This window comes from Melitaea cinxia, chromosome 8, assembly GCF_905220565.1.
Source record: "Melitaea cinxia chromosome 8, ilMelCinx1.1, whole genome shotgun sequence".
NCBI classification, from domain to species: Eukaryota; Metazoa; Arthropoda; class Insecta; order Lepidoptera; family Nymphalidae; genus Melitaea; species Melitaea cinxia.
Window position 1 is genome coordinate 872,351 of NC_059401.1, and position 13,973 is coordinate 886,323.

Sequence of the window (13,973 nt, forward strand, 5' to 3'; positions counted from 1 at the left end):
GACAGGATTTTAATTCCAATTTTGCCGGTAGAGCGCGCTATTTTTCAAGAAGTACTCGTTTAAATCCTTACGCGGGAAGTTTTGTTGCTATTGACAGTTCAGGACTACTAATTTTAAATAAGTAAATGAATATTTTATACTTAAATCAATTAAATTCAACATTCGCTAGCCAACGCGTGTTACGCGTAATAAATAATAATAGCATCGGTTAGTCTTAAATTCTAGCGCAGCCAGTGGTAGAAAAGAGAACTAAGATCTAGGTTTATTAATGTTTACAATGAACACTATGGAAAAGCCTATACCGTTCGGACTCCTTGTATCTATACTTCGTGGAGAGATGAATAGATTTTTAAAAATAACGGTAATCGTTCTTAAAAAGTAAACTCCAGTCGCGTGGCAGTTTTCTCACTTTTTATATTTTATTGTATTGCATAAATGCGTATTTATCATACATTAATTTCATACATTTCATAAATGTAACGAGTATACAATCTATTATGAAATGCAAGATTCATTTTCAAAAGTCGACCATAATCTAATTATCAGTCTTAAAATATACCCAATTCTGACCCAATTGCGATCCTAAGTGATTGATTACATGATTTAAAATAACGGAAATAATTGTTTACAATTCTAGACAGTTTTACTTGATTAGACCCCTTAATTTACCCTTGATTTAGGGCTAGTTACACCAATTGCGGAAAAATATTTTCTGTCTTTTAGATTTACAGGTTTAATGAATGGAAATATTCCATAAATAAACTGGAATTCAATGGTCAAATGAAAAGCATATCATATTCATATATTTATGGTGATTAGCCATTAATAGATTTAACGGTAACGGTTGAAATATTCGCTTTGTGTAACAAAAAAGGGATTTGAAAAGGAAATATGGGTTAAAAAGTCTGCTTATTGTCCTCAATATAGCAGTAATAGTTTATGTGCTAGAAAATAACGCTGTGAACCAAAATAGTAAGGTTAACGCGGGTAAAACCAGGCAGATCGTCTAGCCTGTTCTATACATTTGTCTATAACAGTGGTATGTACGTACGCAGAGCCCATATAATTACTCCTAATAATAACATTTACATACCATAATCAAATCAATGCAATTAAAATGCGTTGTCAAATTAAAAAAAGAAAGTGTTATGATCGGGGGAATGTTATTGTTTATTGGTAATATGAATTCAAAGCCAGTTTAAATATGAAAAAATCACTTCACACAAAGATTCAAAACTTTTCTAAACTTTTCATTTATTTCTAGATATTAATGATTTAAATTTCATGTTTACCATTTCATGGCATTTCATAATTTTTTTTAAAGTTATTTTTAAAGATAAATTTTACTACCCAAAAAAAGTTTTTGCTTGATTTCCTCATTGAACATAACAATCTACTGTAAAAAGTTTTATGCGGGATTTCCTTAGATCATTTGTGTTTGAGATTCTAGGGCTTACTGTAATTTTTATATCTTAATAAATCTTTTGTGGCCAAGTAATTTTATGACTAAAAAAGTTTTAGTGATAGAAGATAAATTAGTAATAATTAGGAGGAAGCAAGATAAGTAAAGTTCTATTGAGAGAGTTGAGATGAAGGTAGATAAATATAAAACATTAAAGTACGCTATTAAATTCTATTCACATTACTGTTCAATACTGTTCACATTCAATTATAGACTTTGCCCAAGCAATTGCTACGTGTTAAAAAATTGCTTGCTGGGCTAGAGAGTCACCCACAATTCCCAACACGAGACACAAGAGAGAGAGTAAAAAAAATCCTACAGAAACTTAATCTTTTTTTCAAAACTCTCAAAATCAACTTACACTAAAGCAAAGCTTATACCAAAAGAACTACAATGACTCACCCACAACAAATCGCACTCAGATCCCAAGACGGCGAGAGAATCCAACCCAAAAAGAAGCGCAAACATTCGCCCTGAGGCTTATATACCGCCAACCCAGCGCGTCGCGACACAACTACCCCCTAAGGTGACCCGCGACGTAATACAATACGAGGGTATTCCAAAAATTAAATCATCGCCTTCTGCGCCAGTGAGTGTAAAGGCTGCACTTTCAACGGATTCGCCTAGAAAAAGTAAATAGCAACGCTAATGCATAACTGTGCTATTATACATCAGCAGGAACGAAACCAGGCGCTATTAAAAATATATGGTACACAATTAATACTGTTTTCAAGCAGTATTATGTTCCTGTTGGTGAGTAAGGTGACCAGAGCTCCTGGGGGGATTGGGGATTGGGTCGGCAACGCGCTTGCGATGCTTCTGGTGTTGCAGGCGTCCATAAGCTACGGTAATCGCTTACCATCAGGTGAGCCGTACGCTTGTTTGCCGACCTAGTGACATATAAAAAAAAAAAAAAAAAAATTGTAATTACAATTGCTTGGGCGAAGTCTAGAGTACCTAATTTTTACCTAATTTTTTTTTTTTTTTTTTTTTTTAATATACTTGAATTCTAAAAATATCGGCTCCAAATATTTTAAACAATCTCAAACACTCAGTTTCTATTTTCAAATAAGTCGAAAAACAAAATATTGATAAACTAAAAATGAGAAACTATAAATGTTAAAATTAGTCAAAAATGCATCAGGGAACAAAGTTTGAGACAAGTTTAACAAGCGATTTTTGTAAAAAGTGGCAAGTTGGAAGAAAGGGACGAGGCTTCGAACAGAATCAGGATATTATTGGACAAGATCAACAGCCGTATTTACAAGGGGTATCTAGAATTATGGATTAGCTAGTACTGACATGCTTAGGTGTCATGTTACTTGTATAAAAAAAGGTAAAAGGCAGCAAAGTATAAAAATCTGATAAAATTGAGTTTAGTTTTGGATGGAAGTGTTTGATACAGGTTTAATGATATATTTTTCTGTCATCACAAAAGTAACGTGATGGTGTCAAAACATAATAAAAGCTAGAGTTTGGACAATGGTTATTGCCTTTTACCTAAGTATGACTTAGCATCCTGACATTCTTCTCCAGTGCAGTTTGGGCCCCACCTTTGACACTTGCAGGTAGGTTTACCAGGCGTCCGGATAAAGCCGGACATAGGCTTTTTGTGTCCAGTTTTTAATTTTTGACCAGTCTGCACTCTCGCAACGCAATTCGCAGGAAGTAAAATTTTTTGTCGTAAACGACATAGTCACAAATATTTAATAATTTTGGGGGTTCGGTCTTTTCAACCAAATGTCCCAAACTATTCTGTCTGCTACTAGATTTGACGACCCGGCAACCATACTTGCAGGTCAGCTGGCTTTTTAGTCTTCTTAGTCTTAGACGCGCAGTATTTCCGTGTGACGGTTGTAGCAAATGGCGATCCAGTCGGGCTGCGTGGCTCCCCATTGGATTTGGTTGACCTCGCCTTCTGCCGCCGTGTACGCTAAGATCGGGTCCTCGATCGCGCGAGGCATCTGCTGGATGTCCCATATCAGCGCCTGGTGGTCGTCGCCCGCCGTGCAGATGTGGCACGAACTGTGGCACGATTTATACTTACAATTAGTAGGGGAGACACGCGTGTCGTGTCCAGGAAGTTATAGGTGATGGGGTACATCATCCGAAAGTGGTGTGTTTAGGAAATTAATTGAAAATATTTAAGGTGATTATATACACTAAGCGAACGTCAAAAAAAAATACATTTCTAAAAATAAATAAAAGAGTCATGGTAGCAAAATCAACAAGCGATCAAAACTACAATTTAACTTATTAGGGATTCAGCTATCTGTGAGAGAATATGTCGAATGTATACAATTAGTGCGGGAATACCACGCGTGGCGTGTCATAGAAACCTATGTGTGACAGGGTACATAACTTGCGCCTGATGGGTTTAGGATGTAGCTGTGATTGATAGAACGTGCCGCCTGTGCACGTACCGAAGGATGGTAGAACGTTTTATTCATGAAAGGCGTGTCTAAGGTGAGGTTTGGGTGTGAGGATGCGTTAGATGCGTAAAGCTTATTACTCGGTGCAGGATTACATAGTTGATAAAGATGTGTGGACTTAGTGACGCTGTATTTCATGCAACATGTTTCTAATTTTGTACTAAAACACAGTTTATATTTATTTTCAAAAGAGTAACTGCGGAGTTTCTTGCCGATACTTCTCTGCAGAATCTACATTCCGAATCGATGGTAGCTTCACTTTGACAAAAATAATAATTTATTTTTAAAGTTTTGATTTGTAAAATGACGATTCGAAAGTGCTCTTAGAGCCTATCTGAATAAAGCTAATTTTGATTTTGATTTTGTTACTAGTGCAAGATGTGCACACTAGAAACATCGTGCGTGCCAAGGTTTTGCCAAGTGTGGTGTACTAGCAACACTGAGAGTGTTTCAAGGGGTGACCTGTGCGGCGCCCAGGCGATGCCGTTGACGCAGGCGCGGTGGTTGTTGAGGCGCGCCACCGGCGTGCAGGGCACGCGCACGTCCAGGATGATGACCTCGCACGCGTCCATGGCGATGGTGGCCAGGTAGTTGGGGTCCTGCTTGTTCCACGCCAGCCGCAGCAGCGGCGTGTGCCCCGGGTCCTGGTGACACGCTCACATCACGCCACGCCACGTAGCGGTACGGTTTTTTACCGAGGTAGGATAGCAAGACATTTCCTACTCGAAATATAGAGCGACCCGACTGGGGTAGTACCTCGACCTTACAGAAGATTACAGCTAAATATTACTCTACTAGTTTGACTGCACCTAACTCTGTTTACTTACATCATTTTACTAACCACATTTTGTAATCTATACGTGTTATTGTTACTACCGCTTATATGTAGCGTAAGTTCTCTTTTTAATATTCTCTGACTACCAGTGGGGAACTATTGGTAGCTTTTTATTTCTATAATTTTGTACATTGTATTTCTCAGCTGTTGTTCCCTCAAAAAAATAAAAAATAAAAAATAACGTTTGCAAGCAGTGTTGTGTTCCTGTTCGTGAGTAGGGTAACCGGAGCTCCTGGGGAGAATTGGGGGTAGGGTCGACAAAGCGCTAGCGATGCTTCTGGTGTTGCAGACGTCTATAAGCTATTGTAAACGCTTACCATCAGGTGAGCCGTACGCTTGTTTGGCAACCTAGTTATATAAAAAAATAGAGAAAACCATGAACGACACATTTATTGAGGTAGCATTATAATTATATGCTAATCAAAATATGGAGCAGCTCGACTGGGGAAGTACTTGGACCTTACAGAGGATCACAACTAAATGATACTGCTCTCAAGCATTCCTGTGGTGGGTAAGTTACCTAAAGCTCCTGGGATACTTTTCGTGTCGGTTGCGGTAACCGCTTACGATAAAGTGAGTCGTACACTTGTTTGCTGATATAGTGTAATAGAAAAAGGAAAAACAGAGGATGTTGTCAAATTACAGCTATGAAAAAAGAGTGTGCTTAAGACCATACGAATCAAGTCAAACAACATAACTCTCCCTCCTTCTAACTTCACTAGCTTACATCTGCCTCTCAACTTCCATTCGCCTCGCCCGATCACACTTTTCGTAACGCTCTCGTCACGCATTCACCAGCTTACTCCCAAGTCGAGCGCGCCTAAAGAAGTTTAACTTCTTGTGTGACGTTCTGGTCACGCATTCACCAGCTCATTCCCCAAGTCGAGCGCGCCTAAAGAAGTTTAACTTCTTGCTTAACGTTCTCGTCACGCATTCACCAGCTCAGTCCCCAAGGGGAGCGCGCGCACAGAAGTCAACTCCGGCGGCAGTACCTCGTAGATGATGGTGGAGTGCTCGAGGTGGCGCAGGTCGAACATGCGCACGGAGCCGTCCGCGCCCACCGACGCGAACATGTCGCGCCCGCCGCCCGCCCTGCTGAAGGCGATGTCGTACACCTCCTGCCCGTCGCTTCTCATTAGTATTACCTCGAAGACACTAACATCCTAACTAACCTAGCCTTACCAGTCACACCGAAAACCATTACAAATCATCATATGATTAAGTATTATGCTTAATTTTCCAAAATATACTTTGTAACAAAAAATACACGTGATTTATGGGTATGAGGGGAGGTGGTAGGCCATAACCTCGCCACATATCACTAAAAGGAGGGTAGGGGTTAAAAAGTTGCTAAAAACATCACATAATTAATGGAAAATTCCTTTGTTAAATCGAATTCTTACCTTATCATGAGCAATAAGCTGTGTCTTAACATGTCCAGACACCTCGTTCACCCTTCCGAGAACCTGTCCAGTCTCCAGACCCCATATCGTGCAAGTTGTGTCAATACTGCTCGTACCGATCAAGTTGGGGTCCACTTCATTCCAATCAAAGGATGTCAATGGGGCACAAAAGTCTGAATTTTTATTGTTATTGAGTACACACTCAAACAGAGTGTAAGGTTCGCCAGCACGCCATATGCGGAGGTAGTCCCCTGTAAAGTATAACATTATGGATTACTATTAATTAGTAATATGGAAAAGATAATAAATGCCTCCTCCAGGCTCCACTTTGCTTTTAAAACAAACTCAATCTCAGCCATACATAATAATAATGAAATATTTGTCTTGTGTTCTCAAATATTAGAATCTTTTTATCTCAAAATGTGTCAAATGAGTAAAAGTGGGAGAAAGGAGCTTTACTATTTACAGAAGAATTATGTTCTTCACTTTTTTTTGTACATCTAGATCGGCAAATAAGCGGCAAACAAGGGTGATGGTAAGCAATTACTGAGTCCAATTGACGCCTGCAACACCAGAAGCATCACAAGCACATTGGTACCCTCGACCCCCCCAGGAGCTTAGTCACCTTACTCACCACAGGAACACAACACTGCTTGAAAGCAGTATTATTTAGCTGTAATTTTTTTTGCAAGGTAAAGCTACTGCTTCAGTCGGGCTGCTCCAGATTTTGAGCAAGATATTTCCTGCAGTGTCCTACCTCAGTTAACCTCACTACACCTGTATAAATTAAACTTATTTAATTTTACTGAGTATATCCTTTTGTGTCAATAATAATAATAATAATCATCATCATCATCACTTTAGCCTATCACAGTCCACTGCTGGACATAGGCCTTCACAAGTTTGCGCCAAAAATGGCGTGAACTCATGTGTGTTGCCCATAGTCACCACGCTGGGCAGGCACTAATAAATAAGACTTAATGAGATTGTAAATCAAATATTTTCCCACTTACCGCTAGTGGCCAGCAGATCAGGATAAACCCCTTTACTATCTGGGATCCACATGATTTTCGTGGTGGGATAGGGATGGTCGAATGTGCTCTTAGCACTAAACTCACTGGTCTCTTCATCTAGAGATATTATTTGTACCTGTTTTGAGAAAAAAAAACCTAGTAAAGAATTTTATTATCTCTAGTCTTAATACAATTTGTACAATAATAAAATCAATAAGTATATCATAACAAATATATTTGTGTAAATACATAATTAGTTTAACATGTTGAACACCATGGGGGTCACCAGTTGGGCCTCACTTGTGTAGTCAATAGAGCCGGCTTAAAAGTGCTAATTTACTAAAAATTTTGATATAAGTTTTTTTGGTACTAACATACCCATTCTTAAAGAACTTACTTATTTTTCCTCACACTATCTGACATGTTTTTCTAAGTCATATTTTTTAAGCTGACTCTGGCTGGCGGTTATGTGGTATCCCATGCAGCATCAACGGAACAATTGTGAGTTGACTACATGGTGTTCCCCATGGCCGAAACAGAAAAACAAAAAAATCGAGGGTGACGTTTAACATGTTATTGATTATATGGACATCTAATATTTAATTTAAAACTATTCTTTTTAAAATATTCTAAAATATGCTATTTGTTAATTGCACAATGGTAATTAATACAAATAAAGCTCATTAGATAATGTTAACCTTATTATTGTATTCTTCAACAAAGCTGCCAAGTGCGAGCCGGAATCTCTTGTCAGGGCGCACCGACCAGTTCATTGAATACAGAGGCCATGGTGCTTGATATCTAGAAAATGGACAGGATCATTTTTTACTTTGGGACCAGGATTTCTAAGTTTGGTATGACATTGCAGCGGTCAAGTAAATTGTTGTTTTAGGGATCTTGGCTTTAATCCCTGTTTATTAAAAATGTTTTTATATTTTATAATATTTATATTATGGTCTAGGTGAACATGTTCTGTGTATTTCGAGACTCTTGATCCATTTAATAGTTTATATTGAAGTACTAATTTTTTTTTGTAATAATTTTTGAATAAGTAATATAATTTCATACAATTATACAATTCATAGTTGAGCAGCATGCTGGATTAAGCTCTAATAGTTCTCCTACATGGAAAAAGAAGCGTATGCCCAACAGCGGGATGTTACAGGCTGAATCGTATTACAATTTTTAAATTGGTGGGTAAACTATACAAGGACTCTTTTAAAGGAATTTTGACCGATTTGTTTGTAAGAACTATAAACAAAGTATTAAATTTTATGTCAATAACCAGTTCGTTAATATTTCTAATAAAATGAAAGTAAACTAACTTGTATATTTCTTTACGTTTAGTGCTCGAGCTCGTCGTGCTCGAACTGCTATGTGGCATCGACATGTTTCCAGCGATAAATGTAAAAACACGTCGAAAACTTCAGAAAATTAACAAACACAATAAAGATTTCACGTTAATTAAATACTTTACAATTTATTTGTGTCGTATTTTCTAACCAATCGTACACAATGTAAATAAATCAAGCGGTAAATGAATAATGTTGTAATTGAGTAACAATTTGACGAAGTATTATCGTTAAAGTTTTCTTTACATTTCCCTTGTCAACAATGTTTATCATTAGTTTTTAATAATTATATTTTAACGTATTTTTTCCAATCAATAATGCGTTATTAATAATATTAACACATGTAAATTCAGCATTATTTTTAGTCAATTGACAGAATCTGCAATTTTTATTGACGTTTAAGTATTATAGTGCTGCCACTACAAAAATGTTATTCGTTCAAAAATTTTATATATATTTTTGTATTATAAGCCAGAACTTCATTTCAATGTTAGGCTGACGAAATACAGAATTTCTTAATTTGTTATACGTAAAAATGACAATAAACACTACAATGCCGTGAATGTATTCCACACCTTGTGAGTACTAAAATTTATCTATTCTATTTTCTCACGATAGGCTAAACGTAAATTACATGTTGCCATACCATCAATTTTGGGCTACGTTTTATTTATCTGTGAATAGTAGTTATACCTATTTTATGAAACGTATATGAAAAAAATTAATAGATAGGCAACATTTTGTATTTTATAACCTTTTTTTTATCGCCTTATCCTAGGTACTAGTAATATTATAAATGCGAAAGCTATGAGAATGTATGTATGTATGTATGTTTGTTTGTTTGTTATTCTTTCACACAAAAACTGCTGGACCGATTTTAGTGAAACTTCCTATGTGATCTAGAATAACCTATATGCTACTTTTTATTCCGTTGGTCCCACGGGATCGGAAATTACGCAGGTGAAACTGCGTGGCGCAGCTAGTTTACGATAATTCTGAGAGCACGGCGATCACTTAAGTATCAGTTTTGGGCTCTTTTATTCACTATATATTTAAATAAATAATTAAATAATTGTACTTAATATACTATAATCATTCAATAAATTAATTTATGGGGCGACCAGAAGCAGGTATTGAACAGAAAAAAAATTAGACACATAAAATAATATTCATAATATTATTAATTACTAGCTGACTCGGCAAACGTTGTCTTGCCGCTAAACACTATTTAAAAATAGGGGTTGGTGGTATAAGGGTGAAAATTTAGGGTTGTATGTATTTTTTAATGCCAAATCATAATATAATAAAAAATTAATAATTTATCTAAAAATAAAAAAAAAAAATTTAGGGGTGGACTACCCTTAACATTTAGGGGGATGAAAAATACATGTTGTTCGATTCTCAGACCTACCCAATATGCACACAAACTTTCATGAGAATCAGTCAAACCGCTTCGGAGGATAACTACTACAAACACCGCGACACAAGAATTTTATTTATTAGATTAGATTTCCCTTTTCCCTTATATAATTCGATATTCGCCGTTTTCCGGATCCAAGTCCAGTACTCCTATATTGAGGCAATAAATAAGTAGTTTGAGATACATAGCTACATTTGGTATACGCCCATGCTCAGTTACCGCCTACGAAACCCAAATTAAAGTCCACTGTTAGGGTTACCAAGTCTTTATATTTTTTTTAAATAGAGATAAAATATTGAGTAGGTATGTTTATTAACATTTTAAAGTTATACTTCTTTTGGCGAAAAGTGATGAGAGTAGTTTTTTACGATGCATGACACCGTCAAAAAAAATCCTGATACCCTGAAGTTAGCTAGCGAACGAAGAAGAAGCTAGCAACGTGAAGTTAGCTAGCCATTGAAGTATAACTTTTTACGTGCGTACATAAGTACACATTTTATATCAATTTTTATTTTATTAGTTGTTATTTGTAAGTACATCAGACATTGCTGCTTGCGCTGTACAGTTTTCACTTTAATATTTTGTGTTATTATGGATTTGTTTTTTTATTTACTTTTTTAACCGACTTCCAAAAAAGGAGGAGGTTCTCAATTCGACTGTATTTTTTTTTTTTTTTTTTTTTATGTATGTTACATCAGAACTTTTGACCGGGTGGACCGATTTCGACAAATTTTGTTTTAATCGAAAGGTGGTGTGTGCCAATTGGTCCCATTTAAATTTATTTGAGATCTAACAACTACTTTTTGAGTTATATCTAATAATGCGTTTTTACTTGACGCTTTTATCGTCGACCTACGTTGTATTATACCGCATAACTTTCTACTGGATACACCGATTTGAATAAGTCTTTTTTTGTTAGCAAGGGGATATCCCTAGTTTAGTACCATGATAAGGAAACTAGGATCTGATGATGGGATCCCAGAGAAATCGAGGAAAACTCTCGAAAATCCGCAATAACTTTTTACTGGGTGTACCGATGTTGATAATTTTTAATTTAATGAAAAGCTGATGTTCATCATGTGGTCACATATAAATTTTATCGAAATCTGATAACTACTTTTTGAGTAATCTTTGATAACGCGTAGTTACTTGACTATTTTGTCGTGGATCTACGTTGTATTACTTGTCGATGTAATTGAAGTCGGTTTTTTTTCGTTTGTCTGCAAACACAATTATTATATAAAATGTCGACTCGAAAACAACAAAAAGTCCGAAAAAATAATAGCTGTAGATCTCGGTTAACGACAAAATGAGGTACAATAATCAAAAAAATAAAAAAGAAAATTATTCAATAAAATTCTGTAAAAATCGTACTGATTTAAATTATTAGGTATATTACAGTATTCGTTTAAGGAAGTTCAGCTTTATATCAGGTTTTATATTAGGTCACTGACACTTATAATTTATATATTTATAAAAGTACAATATAATCGTAACAAAACCAATTTGTACATTGAAATAAAAATAATAATTATTTTTTTGATTATAGTATAATAGAGAAAAATAAAAATAAATAAATAAAAGGTTATAGTTGATACAGAAGTCATATTTTTTTCCATTTTCAGACATGAAACTGTAACTGTATCTTGAGCCCGTGTGACGTCAGGACTATTAAATAAAGAAAAAAACTTGGTGGCCACAATTTTAGTTCATACTAATACCTAGGACACTAGGTATTTTTTTTACTTGGGTTAGACAAAATTTAGGTATAATCGCGAACGAAGTCGGGCGCTCAGCTAGTTAACAATAAATACAATTGCTTCTAAATATGTTTCATACTTACGCGGTAGACCTACATATTTTAGGCCGCAATTTGATAATATCAATGCAGGTCACGCTATGAGCTCCATTTTAGGAAATGGCTTTCTTTCTTACATCAGCTCTGGTTTAGGGCGCGGTGATATAATTTATTGTGCAAGGTTACCTACATATTTGCTACACAGTTCGATGAAATATGTACTTGAGCTAAAGTTATTAATTACGGAAGTTGATATTATGTGTATCACTTTTACTATTTTCTTTAAATTCTTGACCGTTTTTAGAAATGGTCTAGAACGTGTCATACATAGTAAAACAAGTTAATAGTTGTGTTAATATAGTGTTGTGTTTCTGTAGTAAGCTAGCCAGAGCTTCTGGAGAGAGTGACGGTAGGATCGACAATGCGCTAGTGATGCTTCTGGTGTTCTAAGCATTTACAGGTTACGTTAACCATTACAAGTATATGTGGCAAATAAATAGCTTATAAAAATAGTCTAATATATAAGTTAAGTACATCTGATATATGTTATCATTAGACATCTTAATTGAATGCCGTATGGTCTTGCAATATAGATGTTGTTCGTCCCTCTGCTGGGTCTAGGCGTATTCTTATAGGAGAAAGTTTGGAGTTTAATCATCCGATACTCCACTACGGGTTGAATTCCCTAAGATTCAATTAACTGCAGGTTAGTTTATTATTTTTCTGAACCATGCAGGTTTTCGTATCGTAGGTCATAATCTTTCAACACTATTCGGACACAGATAAATAGCCTTAGATTAAAATCTCTGTGATCTAAACGTTTAACTATTTTTCCTTCTTTTTTGTGAAGTTTTAATGCACATTGTCAATACGTAGTATTTTTTGCAATAAATTCAGGGAAGTGGCCTCTAATTATCAGATAAGTGCCACCTTGAACCGTGACCTTTGCTTCACTGAACAATTGCTGCGGACTCGCTGAACACTTATTGAAGTTACCATTTGGGTTCCGTAGAAAAACAAACAGCCCAAAGTAAGTTTTAATTAAAAATAAAAAATGTTATAAAAAGAAAATATCATTAATTAAATTACAAAAACAATAATTATTAAGTAATTAAAACAAAAAAAAATTTTTAATAACTATTTGTCTAAAATAAAGCATAATTTAAGTAAATCTCCTTTTAGGCTTCGCAATGTCAAACAAAAAATAGCTTGCTTTAAAATAGTAAATTGCGTAGCTTTCAATTGTCAATATAAAAAAAAACTCACTCTTGACCGACTTTTATTATACAATATGATTTATGAACTTATTGTGTTTAAACAATATTGTGTTTTGTTAAAAAAAAAAAAAAACAATAGAAGCTTAGACACTGAAGCACAAAATAGTTATTTATACCTTTACATTATAAAGCCGAGAGTTCGTTAGGTTGAATGCACTAATCTCGGAAGCTACTGGTTCCAAAAGAAAAATTCTTCTATATGCGTAAAAAAAATAGTCACTAATCTCCGTGATTTAATTTAGCCAAGCTCTTTGACTAATTAAACGGTTGTAAATTAGAACGCCCTGTTCAAATGGATTAGTTGAAGTAGATAAGCCCTTCAAATCCCTAATCCTTAATCCCTAATAATATTATAAATGTGAATGTAAGTTTGTTTATACGCTTTCAGGCAAAAACTACCTTAACAGATCATCATGAAACTTTGTATACATATTCTTGGAGGTATTAGAAGTACCATGTGATACTTTTTACAAAAAGAAAAAAAAAATCAACGAGAGCGAAGCCGAGGGTAAAAGCTAGCATGAAATAAAGATAACGAGGTTCCGGAATGTTGTCTACCAAAGAGAGAGAGAGAGAGAGAGAGAGAGAGAGGAATGTTTTAGCGGGTAAATATTTTTTTAAGTAATTCCTAATAATGAGTATTTAACTGATTACGTTAATCTACGTAAGACTGCCGGTGTAGGCTGGATGAGGATTGCGGAAAACCGGGATGTCTGGCGCGAACTTTGGGAGACCTATGTCCAGCAGTGGACTACAATAGGCTGTACTGACTGACTATTAATGTTCTCGTATTATTACTTGTCGATGTAAATTGATAAAATCTGTTTTTGAATAAAGCTGTTTTTTGATTTTGATTTTGATATTGTTATTAAACGACTTCCAAAAAGGTGGGAGTTCGACTGTATTTTATTTTTTTATTTTTATGTATGTTACCCCAGAACTTTTTACTGGCTAGACCTAGGTATTTCAGAAACGGCTTAT

At 35.4% G+C, this 13,973-nt stretch overlaps 1 protein-coding gene across 1 annotated transcript; it reads right to left on the reverse strand.

Annotated features, from left to right (window-relative positions):
- Nucleotides 1–2,450: 2,450 nt before the first annotated feature.
- On the reverse strand, nt 2,451–8,587 carry LOC123655662 (DDB1- and CUL4-associated factor 7). Its single transcript, XM_045591421.1, has 7 exons — nt 8,471–8,587; nt 7,844–7,946; nt 7,146–7,281; nt 6,133–6,383; nt 5,722–5,847; nt 4,357–4,538; nt 2,451–3,487 (listed from the first exon to the last, which is right to left on the reverse strand). The coding sequence occupies exons 1-7, from the start codon at nt 8,533–8,535 to the stop codon at nt 3,289–3,291; spliced, it is 1,062 nt and encodes a 353-aa protein (XP_045447377.1). The 5' UTR covers nt 8,536–8,587; the 3' UTR covers nt 2,451–3,288.
- Between the last annotated feature and the right edge of the window lie 5,386 nt (nt 8,588–13,973).